This window comes from Brienomyrus brachyistius, chromosome 13 (genome assembly GCF_023856365.1).
Source record: "Brienomyrus brachyistius isolate T26 chromosome 13, BBRACH_0.4, whole genome shotgun sequence".
Classification (NCBI taxonomy): Eukaryota; Metazoa; Chordata; class Actinopteri; order Osteoglossiformes; family Mormyridae; genus Brienomyrus; species Brienomyrus brachyistius.
Window position 1 is genome coordinate 18,229,368 of NC_064545.1, and position 16,401 is coordinate 18,245,768.

Below are 16,401 nucleotides of genomic sequence, written 5' to 3' on the forward strand. Positions count from 1 at the left end.
GCACATGCCTGAAGCAGAGGAAATATTTTCTTCCCTTCAGTTCCCACTCAGATCAGTCGCTTTAGACTTGACTGCCTGCCACACCCCTCCCATCTGGCTACATGGTCTCTGCCAAGACCACTTCAGGTCACATGTCACATGCTATGACTGCTGTCTGCAGAGCCTACAGGGCTGCCTGAGATGCTAATAAATAATTAGTTAGCTACCTGCAGGAATCCTGTATAATTCCCAGTGATTACCTCAGGCGTGTCAAACTCACTTACAGACAGATCAAGCTTCTGTACCAACATCCTCCCTTAATTATTTAATTACGTCCACCGTTTAGATTTTTTTTTTTTGAAGTGTCTTTACAGTCCCCCGACACAAAGTAAAGAGCCCATGTGCTACATCTTGGCAGATACAGTGTTGTTGTAGCATTATGATCTACAATAAGAACCAAGCAGGCTTCTATGACGTGAGAAAGGAAAAAGGTTTGTAGCTTCGTCCCGTTTATCCCACCTAAGGGAACTGAGATGCTACACATGACATTGCGACATAAAACGCAAAGTGTGCAAAGTGCATGCGAAGGGCTCAAGTGTGTGAGGATTTTGTGAAAGCAATGGGACACACTTGATATCTAAAGAGCTAAACTAGAGACACATTACTGCTCATTACTGCATCCGCATCAAAGTAATACATTTCTCTGGGGTTTGACCCATATACAGATTGTTTTAAGTCCCCCTTCATATGAAGGGAGCCATTGCACTGATTGCGGTACAACACTATCCCCAGAGTATCAACTGCACCCATGAGCCCCCCCCTTCCAATTTTAGCTGTATACAGTATATACCTGGGTGTAACCAAATTCTTTCAATGTTACTGGCAAGCTTTTTGACCATCCGTCTGACTATAGTGGTTTATTGAACACGCTGTCCTCGTCTGCATCACATCCTCACCCTGGTGAGGGTCACAATGGTAGCATGATTGGCAGATCAGACCCAAGCTCCTCCACAGGGGCCACGTGGGATCCCCCAGTCAGCTGGGAGATGCAACCCCCCCCCCAGGGCCTGCGCTCAATGGGAAGTGCTGCTAGCAGCCAACCAGGTGGCATCCTTATGGCACCCAAAGCACGGCATCTGCCTCCTCTCGAACCGAAAAAGCGCTGGTTCTATTCTGAGATCTCTCTGTGACTCATGCTCCTTCAACTCTGATTGGTTTGCTAGATCCAGAGACCCAATAAATGTAATTTAAAATGATAAATATCCATGTGCCGGCTCACATTCTTATCTGAGTGTTGCTGCTTTCAAGGAGCAGCATGTGGCTGTGCTATTCATGCTAACTATGCTAATTCTGCCCACCTCTGCACCACTCGCCGGGAGCCTGTCACCTTGAAACCTTAGTTCTGCGTTGATATACATTCATAGCACAGATACTTCCACACATGGACTCCTTGGTACAGTATGATACTTAGACTGCCCTTCTGAAACACTGGTCACCCATAAAACATAAAGACCACCAACGAGAGGAGGTAAGAGTCAGGATGTTAAAATATGTATTTCCTTCACAGTTAAACCTGGTGAAGAATTATTTCAGTTCTGAGACTGTGGAGTGTGAAATATATGGGGGCTGGTTGGATTGAAGTTGTTAAATTGGTCATTTACTTATATTTAACATGATATACACACACAGTGCACGCTCTGTATTACTTTATGCATTTGCCCAGCGAGCCTCTTGAAATGGAAATTCGGTCTCCTCACTCAGAGGGGCAGTGGGGATGCTGCATGTGGTGCAGATCGAACTGCAGCAGGGAAAAAAAATACGGATCCCAACGGGGACCGGAAGGCCTTTAAGATGGGAAGGATGAGAACATAGCACTGCGAACCGTGACATGCAGCACGTTGCCTTCAGTTCGACCCCCCACACAGGCTGCTGTGAGGAGCTGACTCATCGATGGACTTTGGCTTTGCCCTTGACCACAGTTCACACCTCGCTTTTAGCAAGCAAGCCCCCTTTTTAATTTTGTATAATGTTAGCATGCCCGGTTGTTTTTTTTTCTCCTTACTTGGGAGGTTTTAGTTCTTCTTCTCCTGTTATCTGGTTTTCTTTCTCTCATTTCTTTGCCATTCCTTTCCCCTCTTTTTGGGATGGGTAGAGAGGATCCTCAGTGACCCCTCCCACATTCTCTACTCCCAGTATGAGTCGGGCAGAAGGCATGGAGTCCACTGGCGTAAACTGGACCATTTCAAGATCTCCTTCGTTCCTGCAACTCCATCTATCAGCTTTTGGAACAATAGCCTTAAATGACAAACAAAAAATAATGGGCATGATATTTTTAAAATTTACTACCATTTGTAACTTACTCTTTTATCCATTCGTCAATTTATTTACTTTTATTTGCTTAGTTATTTGCTCGTCTTTTGTCTGATGTCTTTCACATGAGGGACTGGGTGTTTCTACTCGTTTTGGTGGGTCCAGCTTTGGTGAGTCCAAATCAAAATTTCCCTATGAGGATAATAAAGTAAATCTACCTATTTGTAATGTTTCGCTTAATGATGTTATAATGTACCACAACACACCCATGTAAAGTGCTTTGGGGTGACAATTTTGTGAAAAGGCACTATATAAAATAAACAGAAGAATCTCACCACACACAAGCTTGAGGACAGCTATGAACCGGTCAGCACACAAGGAAGGGTAATGAGGATTTGAAGGAGGCTTCTGCACGCATAACACACGTTAATACGAGCACCGGTACCTAGATTAAGATACATTCAGTACCTAATGTAAACAAAGAGACTTTTGTCTTTGCATCTCTGCTCGCCTGTAGTTTGAACACAATGAGTTTTCCTCAGTAAAACGGGTTACCTGATAGAAAAAAGACAAAAGAAAGTGCACTGGCAGATAAGTAGCAATTACGCTGGACGTAACCAAAGCAGATCAGCAGGGAATTCTACAACCCCCCCCCCCACCCACCCCCCCAGCCTCCATGTGCTCATCTGACACCGCGCGTTTGATGCTTCCGGTCTGTCAGTGAGTCGGAGACGTCCCCGAGCCCGTCCTCAGGGAGGATAATGAAGCCATTCATGAGCTTGTCGGCAGCCCCACAACACCCTCCCGTGGCTCATTGGGGTCTGGTGAAAACAAGCAAGGTGTTTAACAAACGAAAAACAAACAAAAAACAGTTAAACAAAAATTCAACTTTATTCAGAAATTCAAGAGGGGAAAAACCTCAGTAAACTAACAATAAATTTGCATTTAAAAAAAAAAAAAAAAAAAAAAAGCAGATAAACATCTTGATGAACAGAACAAAACAGGACAGCAGGAGACGAACCAAAACAGAAGAGTTAGTGTGTTGGTGGCATGCCTTCAAAGACGATCGCCATGTCTATCTGTACATCTTCGATTCTTTTACAGCGGATGAGACTACATGTGCGCCCTCGGCCTGCGGGTACAAACGTTTGGGAGGCAGCCCAACTGCTCCCGGCCCACGAGAGGCTCCTCCACTCTGCTGGCCGCTCTGTCCCTGCTCGCCACCCACGGATTGGCAGATCCATCCCTGGGACACAGGGAGTCTCCAGCCGGAAGACACCAGTGCCACAGTGCACAAGCCCAGCACCTTTGGCCCCATTTTACTGGTGATCCCACAAGTTCAGGTCCTGGCACAAACTTCCTGTCCCCGACCGGCTGCAGCCTGTCTACCAGCCAATGGGAGGCCAAGCGACTGGGGGCCTGACAGCCCCAGGGAAACAGAAGGGCACGGCGGTCCACTTCCTGCAGTGTCATCAAGCAGGAGAGTTTGGAATGCATTAGCAAGCAGAGAAGGGGAAAAAATGCACAATTCAGCCAGAACACAAATGTCCTTTGAGTCACTGCTAAGATTCTTCTCTGGTTTCTAAACACTTGCCTGGTGAAAAACTGCCACATTCCAGACTGGGCTACAGCCTGGATCTCTCTGAAATATCAAGTATTCCTTTTAAAAATTCCTGCTTTTAATAGGTCAGGGGGAAAAAAAATGGACTTCATGAAAATTATAAACTAACCAAGTCCAGCTTTCAGTGAACAGACCCTTAACACACCTCTGAACTTCGCCCAGAAAGGCAGCTAACACACCACCGAGAGGAGCGACTCCCACGGGTACGGCCTGCCAACATTCCACGTCCCGGCACCAATGAAAACACAAGCTCAGCCACGCCGCGACGCCGTTCTGGATCTCTGCACTGGATAAACAGACCTTGCAGTTCGTTAAAACGGAAAACCAAAAAGAAAAAAACAGGATTGCCCATCTCCTCAGCTGAAGGGACAGGATCCAGAAGGTGTCATTCAGGTTTCGGGAGGCTGTTATTGCGACGTCTGTCGCTCCTGAAGATTCTACACTGTTGTCCTGCCTTCTACTTACTTACTGTGTTAATGGTTAACTTAACCGTGCTCACAGGCTGACCAAAACACCAGCGAAACCTGACATCCTATACTATCCATCCATCCATTTTCTAAACCGCTTATCCTACTGGGTCGCGGGGGGTCCGGAGCCTATCCCGGAAGCAATGGGCACGAGGCAGGGAACAACCCAGGATGGGGGGCCAGCCCATCGCAGACATCCTATACTAATACCACTAAACTCCATATATCTCTGTAAATAGTGCCGCAAAAAGTTACTTAAACCTCACCACAAACACAGAGGACGTTGGTCCTCCTACAGGCTACAGGTGATCAGGGCCGGGTCAGGTCCACGCAGCACAAAACATTAACGTGACACCAGTACGCACCACATGCTTATTTACACCACGAATTACAATATCGTATCATAGTTACAGAGGGCAAGTAGAGGTCCACCGAAGTGAAGCTAGCAAACAGCAGAGGGCGTCAGAGAGACATAATGCTGGACCGGGTGGCTGTGAACGAGGTGTGCGTGTGCATGAGTGGGTGGGCGAGGCAAGGGAAAGGGGGCGTGGCCAAGCACCCGGGGCACTACTCGTCACAGCCGAGGAGCTCCAGGCGAAGGGTAATGCGCTCATGCCACGTCCAGGGGAGGACGCGTACAAAGCGGGCCCAGATTGTCGGCTCGAAAACGTTCTTCTTATGAGTATTATTGTCGCTGTTGCCTGGGAAGACCTAGGGGAGAGAAACGGCAGTCACTATACGCGCAGGGAAATGGGCTAAAGCAAAAACGCAAAGCCACCTTGAGAAGGCAAGCAAGGTTGCGGTTTACACATAGCAGGGGGACTGGGATTACAAAAATCGATTCTGATTTAAATTAATCTTCATTTGCATAACCCAATATTGATTCATAAAATCCTGTGATCGATTTTTGAATACATTTTCTTTTTTTTTTTTAACAGTCTACAAGATGGAGGTGAAATGCTGTGAAAATAAATGATTTTGGAGATCTGCGTTTAACAAGACGAACGCCCATCTGCAACCTATTGGTCGTGTTTGATAAAAAAAAAAGTTCATTAATGCAGCAACTTTGGGCTCAATTCCAAATGCACATTATTAGTAATGGCCAGAAAGAGTTTTCATTGTACAGTGTACAGCATTAGTTCCCTGAGCATCTTTTCTATTCAACAAAACTGAAAAATCCCTAAATCGAAACTATGTTGAAATCAAATTGAATTGGAAAATCAAAAATGACTTTTTAAATGTTAAAAAGTTATTTTAAATTACATTCTGACCTTGCAAATCAGAATTGAGTCCGGAAAAAAAATCGGTAGTGATGTCTGGTTCTACTCAGTCGGTCACACTGACCTTGTCAGTTTTGGTCTCTGGGTCCTCCATCACAGACCACGTCAGGCCGTCTTTACTGTACGCCACTTTAAAGGCAGACACAAACTGCACAACTCCAAAATCTTTAGCCCCTTGGGTAATAATGCCCGAGATCCGTTTAGGGTTCTCCAGGTCCACCTGTTCCAGTGAGGGGGAAAGGACAAAAAAAATCAAGAAGCTGTGATCCAGAGACAAGGCTGAGGGTATGTAAATATAGCGCCCCCCAGAGGCAGGGGAGAGCATTACAGTAGAGCAAAATTGGGCCAGTTCACGCCACAAAAGTCCGCCTGGCATAACGTGAGCCCAGTTCTGCCCCTTTAGCTTTCAGCGACAGGCTCTACCTGGAGCCACTCAGAGCGGCTGTTGGTGGCAGCGGTCCAGGCGTTTGTCTTGCCCTGCCTGTCCAGCCTGGCGTAGTAGGGGTACCAAGTGAAGGCCTCGATGCCCCAGGTACGGTAGACGCTGGAGGCCGTCAGCTGATTGTCTGGGATCAGCAGCGACTTCACGCCCAGGGGCTCGGAGCAGCCTGCCACGGTTGCAGAGGTACCGTTAGGGGAGGAGAACGAGAGGCGTGCAGGAGGCCGCGGGGTGAGCAGATGCAGGACCAGCGAAGAAGCGGAGCGTGCAGATTAGCGCGCGGCGCGATGGGCAGAGCTGCGGGCAGCTAATGGGCTTCTGGTCACGGCACTGCAAGGTCACCGTTACCCACCCGGGACGCAGCTCCACGGGCCTGATTGCTATTCCACTGACAATAGCAAATAAAAACTGAAACTACAGTTCAATGGGACGTGTGTATATAGTTAAAGCTCCCTCACCCCCATTCAGAACCAAGTTGGTGGCAAGTAGCACCGACAATGGTAGACATGAACAACTTCTCACATTGGGCGACACAAGTTACCCCTATACCCCCCCAAAAGACAACTCCTTTTACCCCCCCCCCTCCCCACAAAGGAAGACGAAGGACAGGGTTCCTATAGGTCAAGGCCGTGGCCCTCCTGCCAATCAGCTCTGCTCTGCCCTTAAGCAACGTCAGCCAGGCTCTCTATTGGAAAGCCTCACCTAATACCTTCTCTTTTTCCATTCTCTTCTACAAATAAAATGGCCAACTGCCGCCATTATATGCAGAAAAACAGGAAAAAAAAAAAGATTACAAGCGAGGTGAATGGATAATAAACTGCAATTCGCACCACCGCATCACGCAAGACCAGCAGCCATGCTGAAAAGCCTCGGCGACGATCACATGATAGGTCACATGGCTAGGATGTTACCATTCAGCTCGCAGCCGACGAACTCCATGCGGAGGGTGCAGGCCCGGCGACACACCACGGGCAGGATGCGCAGGTACTGGGCCAGGATGGGCGGGTCAAACAGGTTCGTCTTGATCCCATCGTTATCTACATTCCCTGTAAACACCTAACGCAGAGGGAGAGTCATTGCTAATGAATCTACCTGGCAACAGGCTCCAGGGAAATCTGCCGTAGTAGTTTGGGGGGGGGGGGGGGGGGGGGGGGCTTTTATCATTAAAGCTGCCGCCTTCCTCACGTGATCTTTTAGCTGTCCCTCGAGTTGGTATATGGTGTAGGTTCTGCCATCCAGACTGGAGGCCACCTTGAACGCTTTGATGAACTCGGCTGTGCCCATGCGACTGGCACCCTGGGTGATGATGCCCGTCAGCCGCATCTTCCTCCGCAGGTTGACCTGCGGCCGCAACACGAGCAGAGGTGGGCGGTCAGGGTTCCCGTGCCGGACTGGCAGACGGCCGCCGTTCGATTGCAAAGTGGACACCCACCAAGTCCCAAGCGGCCAATAGCGGCTGCCCGTTTTCATCACGGCAGAAATTAAACTTCAAGATACATGGCAGGTGGGATTAAATCGGTCAGGCGCTGCCTGGTTTAAACCCACGGGAAATGGATTAAAAGCAGATGACAGAAAATGACAGCGGGATAATCCCACCCCTGGGTTCTTCTGCAGCCTGCCCCCCCCCCAACTCCCACCCCTCCAAGACGGGGGTATCCACGAGGCAGGCACCTCACCTCAATCCAGGGACTCTTATCATAAGAGGCTGCAGTCCACGCGTTGACAAGGCCTTTGTTGTTGAGGCGAGCAAGCTCAGGGCCCCAGCGCTGCAGTCCCAGAATGCCATAGTGCACCGAGGAGGCGGAGATCTGGGACTCGGCGATTCCCCCTTTCTCCATCCCCAGCAGGGAGATGCATCCTGTGGGGAGGACATCCAGCCGACAGGGGCCCCTGGTGATCCTGGAATGGGAGTCACACGGCCGGCAGAAAGCTGGATGCGAGGCGGGACGATACTTACGGAACTGACAGTATTTGCCCACGTGGGGGGAGGGGCAGTGGCAGCTGGGGATCCCGTTGAGGGTCCGACACACTCCTCCGTTCTCACAGGGCCGGCCGGCGCAGTCGCTCAAACCTGAGCAGAGGTAGGGCCAGCGTGGGCGTCAGCGTCCCCAAAAACCCAGACGCAGAAGGCGAGGAGAGTAAACACAGAAACTGGGCCACCAGCACCTGACAGAAAACCACCCTTAAGCCCGGAGGCTTTATAACTGTTCCAGTATTTCTGGCCACACTGGAGTTTTTGCTTCACCTTGTTTCGCTTTGATTTAATAATGAAGTTAATAATGAAGCCGTTAAGCCGAAGGTGTTATTTACACCCTTAAAAAAAAAAAAAAAAAAAAAAAATTATATATATATATATATATATGTGGAGAGATTCTATATTCTTGATCATGTTTGAAACGAAAGGTGGGTGAATGGTGAAATGGTTCTAGGAAACACAAATTTGTTCCATAAATGAATCACAGCATGTTCATCACTACATTAATCACGTCATTCTTACCCACATCATAGACGACAAATAATTGATGAATATGAATTATGCAGATCAAATAAAAGGAGAATGGTTCTTTATTAGCAAACTAAAAATAATCTGGTTTAATGCAGCTGAAAAATTGCACTCCTCCATCAACGCCCTGCCCGCCCTCGTCGAGCCCAAATGAGTTATGGGGTGACGGACCAGATGGAACAAAGATTCGGTCAAGTTCAATCAGTGGGAACATTAACCAGTCCGAGTTGGTCCATTTGGACCACATCCTGAGCTCGGGGCTATGAGCGGTACAGGGATCTATGCAAAAAGTTTAACCACGTTATTTCAAAGTCTTAAATGGATTCAGCGTTTCAAGCACAAAATACGCCTTTGCACTGTCTTGCTAATTACCCTGCTAGTCCCTCATGCATCACTGGGTGGCCTGCTTTCCTCCGTCAAGACCGGTCTCACGATCCGCGTTTCAGCTGAGCGTGCCGTCACGTCTAGCTGAAGCATAAGCACACGGAACAAGCGAAGGAATGTCCCGGGAGATTTTTATTTTTTTTTTTGGGATGTCCAAATCAGCAGGAATCCGAAACGCGGACGACGATTCAGCCAAACGACTGCAGTGTCCCACACTGGCAGCTGCACGCAGGGACTCGCTGAGGGTCTGGCTGATGTAAAAGCACACTCACCTTATCCGAACACACCCACCCATTCATTAGCACCCCACCGAGAGGACTGGGGTCTCCTGGCCGTGCCAGCCCACACCTTGCCAATACACCATATATGGTGATATTCAATCAGCTTAAAAGAGAACAAATCATTTGCTGGGATGGACCACTTAGAGCTATATTAAGGTGCCAACTTAAAGCATACAGGGTCTGCAGAGAGCTGTGATGAAAGAGCCAACCCCCCCCCCCCCAAACACACACACACACACACACACACACACACACACACACACACACACACACACACACACACACACACACACACTCTACTAGCTCTGCCGTTCACAGCGCTCTCGAGGCCCAAGAGTCAGCGCTACCAAGAGAGCTGCCATCTTCCTGAGTCAGAGTAAATGTCCATCACAGAGCAGAGGATCGATCAGAAAGCGGGGAGGTAAGCAGACGACCTCATCAGCGAGCCGCCGAGGCCTGCAAACACCGACCAGGGCAGGCAGAGGGACGGCCGATCAGCTTCTCTCTCAGGACAAAGCCGCACACCGGCTCCCAGCTAAACACCAGCGCCAGTCTTATCAAAAGGGGAAAAGCTCACCTCTGCTAACCAGGAACAGATCCACTACCCCCCCCCACCACCACCACCACCAAGAGTCAGATTAGCGACTGAATGTTGTCTCTGTGGGAGACGTCACCTGGAAATATCCATTCTGACAGACCATATCTGCCCACACATCACGGAGGCAGAAACACCTGATATTAAACGTCATTCAACGACCCAAGAGGATTTCAAGAATGACAGACGCCCTGGATTTATGGTTGACATCACAGCCCCCTATGAACAAAATTAATAAAATAAATGGATAAAAAGTAGGGTTTGAAAAAATGAACTTACTTTTCTGGCAATGAATTCCCTGGAAACCTTCTTGACACTTGCAGACATATTCACTGAAGACATCCCCTCGTCGGACGCCGTTGGTGACCTCGCAGATGCCACCATGCTTGCAGGGGTTGGGATTGCAGGGCCCTGGGGGCAGGAGGGGGGGGACTAGACATCAGGACGGCAGAAGTTTCCAAGGGGACACAGTCATAGGTAATGAGAAGACGGCGGCATTCACTGACATTACGGAACACGCACACTCACGGCCCTCGAGGGGGGGGGGGCATTACCGATCTCCGTGGTGTTGCAAGTCTCCCCGCCAAAGCCGTCGGGACAGACGCAGAAGAAGGAGGGGCTGCCCCGTCGAGCGACGCAGGTCCCGCCATTGCGGCACAGGTTCACCTCACAGTATTCACCTGCAGGGGGCGCACCAAGCGGCGCACATGTGGCATGAGGGATGCATCGCCACGGAAGCCACACATACTGAAGGCGGAGGCCGACAGGACGGGCAGCACAAGCCGGCATTGTGGTTGGGGGGGGGGACATGTCGGTCACGTGCTGCCCGGGAGCCTGCCACACGCAGATGCCGCCTGGCGGGCCTCACACAGACAGGCCCGGGCCGCCGCTAAAAGGGCAGCATTATGCCACCAGCCGCTGCAAGGCGACAAACACTCCAGTGCGATTCCCTATTGTAAAGCGGGAATCAGCAGCCAAGAAAAAGGCACGAATGAACCGTCTACTCTAATGAGTCATATCAGAGTGACTGCAATAACGGCAGCATCATTTCAGACAGCAAGGATAAACAAACTAACGGGTGGGATAGATTTGTACACAAAGGATGCTTTAAGGCAAGGGTGGGCAATCTTATCCAGAAAAGGCCGCTGTCTGAATTTTCACTGCAACTCCTTAATTAGATCAGCAAACAGAGGACTGATTGGCTGAAGAGTCCTCACACCTGGGTTTGAACAGCTGACCTAAAGGTTACCCCAAAAACCTGCACACGCACCGGCCCTTTGCGCCTCGTGTCAAGTATAAGGTTTCACTGTACTAATCTGTTTCACCGTTTTACTCAAGCCTGAGTCTCAATAAATTAACTCCCCCGCATTGTCAGGGCCGGCTTAATGCACGGAAGCTGGGGAAGCACTTGGGGAAGAGCAGCCCCTTTTTGGGGACAGCGCTAGGCATCTTAAGGATCATTTGTCCATATCACAATGCATCATTTCATTCATTCGCCGTCACTCCTGTGGCTGGTGGGGGGGGGGGAGGGAGGGGGTGTAACCAAATTAACAGATTTTGTTGAAGCTTCCAGAACCATCTGTTCCTTTTTTTCCACAAGCTGAACAGCTGGGAAAAGCTTTGGCAGCTGCTCCACGTGCAAAACTGGAAAAACACAAATTTTCCCCATAATGCAACATTTAAATCATGCCAACTTAAACGCCATCAGCCTATAGGGTTCTGCACAGTTCGGAAGCATGACCCAATCCAGTGCTGATGTAATGCTGCCAGTTGGGAGAGGCCGGCCTGTGATTGGCTGCGCTGTGGGACGGACCAGGAAGGGAGAGTTAGTCATAACAAACTCCCCCCCTTTATGTACTAATGGACTGTGCACATTCTTGACCCTGAAAGTCTGTTAGTATGAAGTCCTCCAAGCTAAGATATGCAACTATCAGGACACATCAAATTGTACATCCAACAAGAGTAAATATCCCCCGTTTTGCAAAAAGAACAGCAAGCCAAGGCTGGGCGTGTTAATCTCCTTCCCGGGTTTGATGGGAAGCGGTCAGCAGCCTTTGAGCCAAGCAGCCAATAAACTGAAGCTCGATTCCCAAACGTGATGTTTAAGCTCGAGTATGTGTGACGGTCTCAACACCACCTGTCTCACTGCAATCAGGCTCCCCTGGGTCTCTCCACCCACGAACAGGAGCCAACACAGCATGCGAGTCCCGGGCTGCTGCTGAAGTCTTCCCCACAGCATGTAAAACGATACTTTAAAAACACAACTGTTCCAAGCGAAACCGTTTACATGACTGTAGCACACAGATGGGGAAAAATACCCCATAAAACCCAAGAACCGAATAACATCCACCCGTTTTCTGTTCCGGTTACTCAACGCAGGTCGTGATGCAGACAAAAGAGAAAATAGGAAGAGGGAAATTATCACGAGGTAAGCTGATGTTCCGGGGGCGGGGGGGTTCATGATTAGCACGATCCACGACTCGCTCGGTGATGCTAACCGATGCTGGCAGACTGAGCAGAACTCGGCACTTGAGCAGAAGAGCGCTATCCCAGGAAATTAAGAGCTTTGTTAACGAGAAACGGATTTCCTATTTGGAAAGGGGCAGGAAAAAATAAAAAAAATTAATTAAAAAAAAGGCTTGCATTCCCTGGTGACCGGAGTTTAGTGCACGTCACAGCAAAGGAACAGCGAGCTTCTGGACGGTTCTCCCCAGGCAGCCGTTGGAAGACACATCCTCCCGCTACCCCACCCAGGAGTCGTCCGCAGGAGCAGGACACAATGTTCAAGGCGGGTGGACAGAGCAGCCTGGGGCAAAAGCTCAGCATTTTACAGGACAAAAAAAAATCTCTTCGTGCTGCCATTTTGTCTAGCCGTGGAGCATAAACAATTAGCAAACAAATGTAGGAGCCTGACAACATTTCAGTTATAGTGACATGGGTGATAAAATTACTTAAGATTTGATTACACTTAGTAAATTACTAAGGGTAATGACATCATCAACTAAATCCAGCTTTTAGGCAGAGCTTAATTATAGATAAAATCAAGTTTAAAATGGCATTGAAGGTCAGTTATCTGTCGTAGACAGCCAGCTGGGAGGAACTGCCCCTGTGAGGCCCACAGGACATAGAAGGAAGAGGAGGGAAAAAAGGAGCGAACTGTGTTTATTATTCTCTATATCGAGATGCAAAAGACCTCCAAACGCCAAAACTGACTTGCGGGAGAGGACAAAAATAAGCTTAACCCTAACCTCCTTCATTCTGACACAAAAACAAACAAAAACCAGAAAACAAACACGGAACGAGGCCAACACATAGATGTAGGTTACAGCAAACTTCCGCAGGCACAGGGAACCATGGATACCGGGCTCATGTGGCAGGAGACACACCCACGGAGACCACTGTATGTTGGGGTGCACGTGGGAGCCAACCCTCACCCGGAAGCTCGAGTCGGGAGCCATCGACGTCTGCCCACGCATCCCACAACCACACGGAACGGCAGAACCGCTAGCGAAACCTCCCGCACGCTTAGGGCGATGTGGCCCCAGCGAGGAGCAGCCCGGCATCCCAGAAAAGACCGTGTAAACCTCAGTAATCTCTGCAAACTCAAGTGTGGAGAAACAGCTATAAATAAACCTTAGCTGAAGCGTTAAGTTCCATTTCCTCCCAAGAAATTGCATTTTTGACACCAGATAAGATCGTGCAGGAAGTGCACAAAACAATCGGAGATCCGCAGACTCTGGAGCCTCCCGAGAGGTAGGGTGCCGCGTTTTTTTGTGCCCACGCGCTGGTGACAGAAATGCCACCGTGTTCTTCGGGGTGTCCTTTACACGTTCGGGCAGCACATGGCGCACGTTTTCAGATCCAAACCGCACAGCCTTGAGGAACACCCAGAAACAGGGCCGGTTCTCGCTCGCCGTTTTCGCGCCCAGACTTCGGCAGTCTCCCGGAAAACATGCCTCCAGCAAGGCCAATCGGCAAAGCTCTGACCCTCTGAGTCTGGGTCTAGCTGTGCCTCTGACCGCAGTTTGAAAGTTCACATACACATTATATATATATATATAAAGTTAAAAATAACATGAGCAAACTCCAGCGGCGGCATGGCAAAACACCCAGAGAGGCAGGGCCAGAGGAAGCGGCAGGTCCGGAGTACAGCCCCGGAGAGAGAACACACACACCATCCTCAGAAGAACAACGAGCAAAGCGGATCCTGTGTGATTCAAGAGCAACACCCAAAACAAGTGGGTGTAGTTTGTTCATCCGATCTAAAACCTGTCTTTATGTCAGCAGATTAAGCAGGAGAGGACACTGTTCAAATCCACCTAGTATGACTGGTGTGTCCATTCATTACATGCAGCTGCCTGGGCATGTTAATGAGTAACACTCAGTGCATTTAATGTACTACATTTCACAATCTCTTATACTAAAGTCCTATTAATGACGGATTGACAGGAAACCTAAGGCGGGCCCATGGTAGGGCAGAGCTGGTTTCCGGGACTGGAGTGCAGTGTAATCTCCTTAATCTGTAAAAATAACGCACGGCCACTGCATATGACAGACATATGCCGTCTAATTCATTGAAATCGCTGGCTGTCTGCGGCAAAACAGATGGTAGCGCTGGCTATGCGCATCAAGCCTGTCTGTCTGTTTTATTGGGCCCCTTGGTGGCCGATTGTCCGCCTCGGCCCTGGAGGCCGGGCCCACGGCCATGGAGCCATTCACTGTACTCCACAAAACCAACCCGCACAGCTCCCGGAGTGAGGATATGATTAATGGGGAATGAAAGCAAAACCCAGTATCTGATCGAGTCTTTAAAACCACACAGGGCAAGCGGGGGGGATTCCTCAACCACTCCATAGATCTGAAGCAGGAACCACTGTTCCTCTTGCTCTTGTGGGAAATGACAGCGGTTTGGTTACTAATCGGAGCGCTGCGTCTGTGGAAGCCGTTCAGATGCCTGATACTCTCCTCTCCCCGTTTTACCGTTTCGAGGGGGCTGCGGGTGACGAAACGCCGCGAACGAAAAGGCGGCACAAGCGCTCGGAGATCCTCCGTTTGGGTGCCCGAGGGGAGTGAAGCAAAAAGCCCTACAATCTGATTACCTGCAATACAGAGATCGGCGCCCGGAACATGCACCGCACACAGAGCACCGGAGAAGGGGTGTTATTACTCTCAGCACCGGCACGTGTTTCGGGCCCCCTGGGACAGTGCATTTTACACCAGAAAACGCCAATCCCGGGTGGGGGGTGAGGAGGGGATTAAAGTGACCCCCCGCGACGCTAGAGTTTGCCTAAGTGCGATCGCTTTAAAACTCCGCTGTCAGCAGAAATTAGGTTCAGGTTTCTCACTTGGTGCCGATCTGCTGCACTGAACTTCTATGGACTCGACGTGAACAACTGCACTGTGCACTAACCAGCGACAATGGATAAGTAGATCAGAGATTCAATCGACTTTAAACCGCGAGTCTTACGAGCAACCTGAAGCAATAAAACAAGTTACAACATTCCCTGCGTGTAAAATGTACTACGATGATTCACAAAGTCAAAAGCGGACTTACCGAACACCGCGCAAACAGCCACCATCAGTATATGGAGTAGTACGATGGGGCAGGAGACTGTCAGGCGGCGCTTCCACATGATGGGTCGTTTGCGGTTCAGCTGCTTTCGCTCCGTACAGCGAACGGCTCCGAGAGACTTGCTGAGTGTTTGGTCTCCGACTGAGACTGAAAGCGGAGAGGCGGGTATCACATTAGCATGATCTGCAACACGTGTGCATGCGGCCCCAGCCAATTACAGCGCCTTTCCCGCATTATAAAGGCCGGCAGCCTGCACACGCTTCGTAAAGTGCGGCACGTTGAGCGACTTTGCTGTGGGGGTGTTGTCGGAGAGTTAAACTCTAATGCGTTTTAGTATGGTGTTAATGTTTATTAAGGGGATATAACTCGTATATATACGTATTATACTTATATGCAATAAAACTATTATAGTTAAATTTGGTTATGAGTGGTTATATGAAGTAATGAAATATTTTTTTTGTACTTTTTTGTACAAATACAAAACATGTTATCTCCAACGGAAAGAGCATAATTATACATTTAAAGTGTCAAATTTCAGAAAAATGATAAATAAAAATAAACTTGTTTCCCTGAATCCCGGGCAGCTCTCGCTTGTGTTTCCATCAGTCTCTGAATTCTCAACCATGCTGAACCATACAGCACCAAAACTTTCTTTTGTACGCTTTCATGCGGTAAATACATACATTACAGTTCATGTTAGCATGATATCTAATTTCTTTTCTAGATTTTTCTATAGAAGAATCTGATACTTGCGTTTAGTGTGCGGTCGTATGCGATGTGGGGAGCAAACGAGTCCTATTTGTATTCACAAATACAAAAACTGTGTAATAGTTATTGTTATTATTTTAATAATCCACGCTCACTCGTGTAACAGTAAACTATTATTAGACCGGTAAACTGATGCCATACTCCAGTATAGCTCATGGCTATCTTGTCGCGGGGTGGTGAGAAATGTTTTGGTGACAACAAG

General features: G+C 48.9%; 1 protein-coding gene across 1 annotated transcript; it reads right to left on the bottom strand.

Moving 5' to 3' along the window:
• Positions 1 to 3,161: 3,161 nt before the first annotated feature.
• On the bottom strand, positions 3,162 to 15,680 carry LOC125706110 (lactadherin-like). Its single transcript, XM_048972649.1, has 10 exons — positions 15,414 to 15,680; positions 10,414 to 10,539; positions 10,139 to 10,270; positions 8,054 to 8,167; positions 7,773 to 7,954; positions 7,282 to 7,437; positions 7,008 to 7,152; positions 6,081 to 6,265; positions 5,722 to 5,877; positions 3,162 to 5,088 (listed from the first exon to the last, which is right to left on the bottom strand). The coding sequence occupies exons 1-10, from the start codon at positions 15,490 to 15,492 to the stop codon at positions 4,945 to 4,947; spliced, it is 1,419 nt and encodes a 472-aa protein (XP_048828606.1). The 5' UTR covers positions 15,493 to 15,680; the 3' UTR covers positions 3,162 to 4,944.
• Between the last annotated feature and the right edge of the window lie 721 nt (positions 15,681 to 16,401).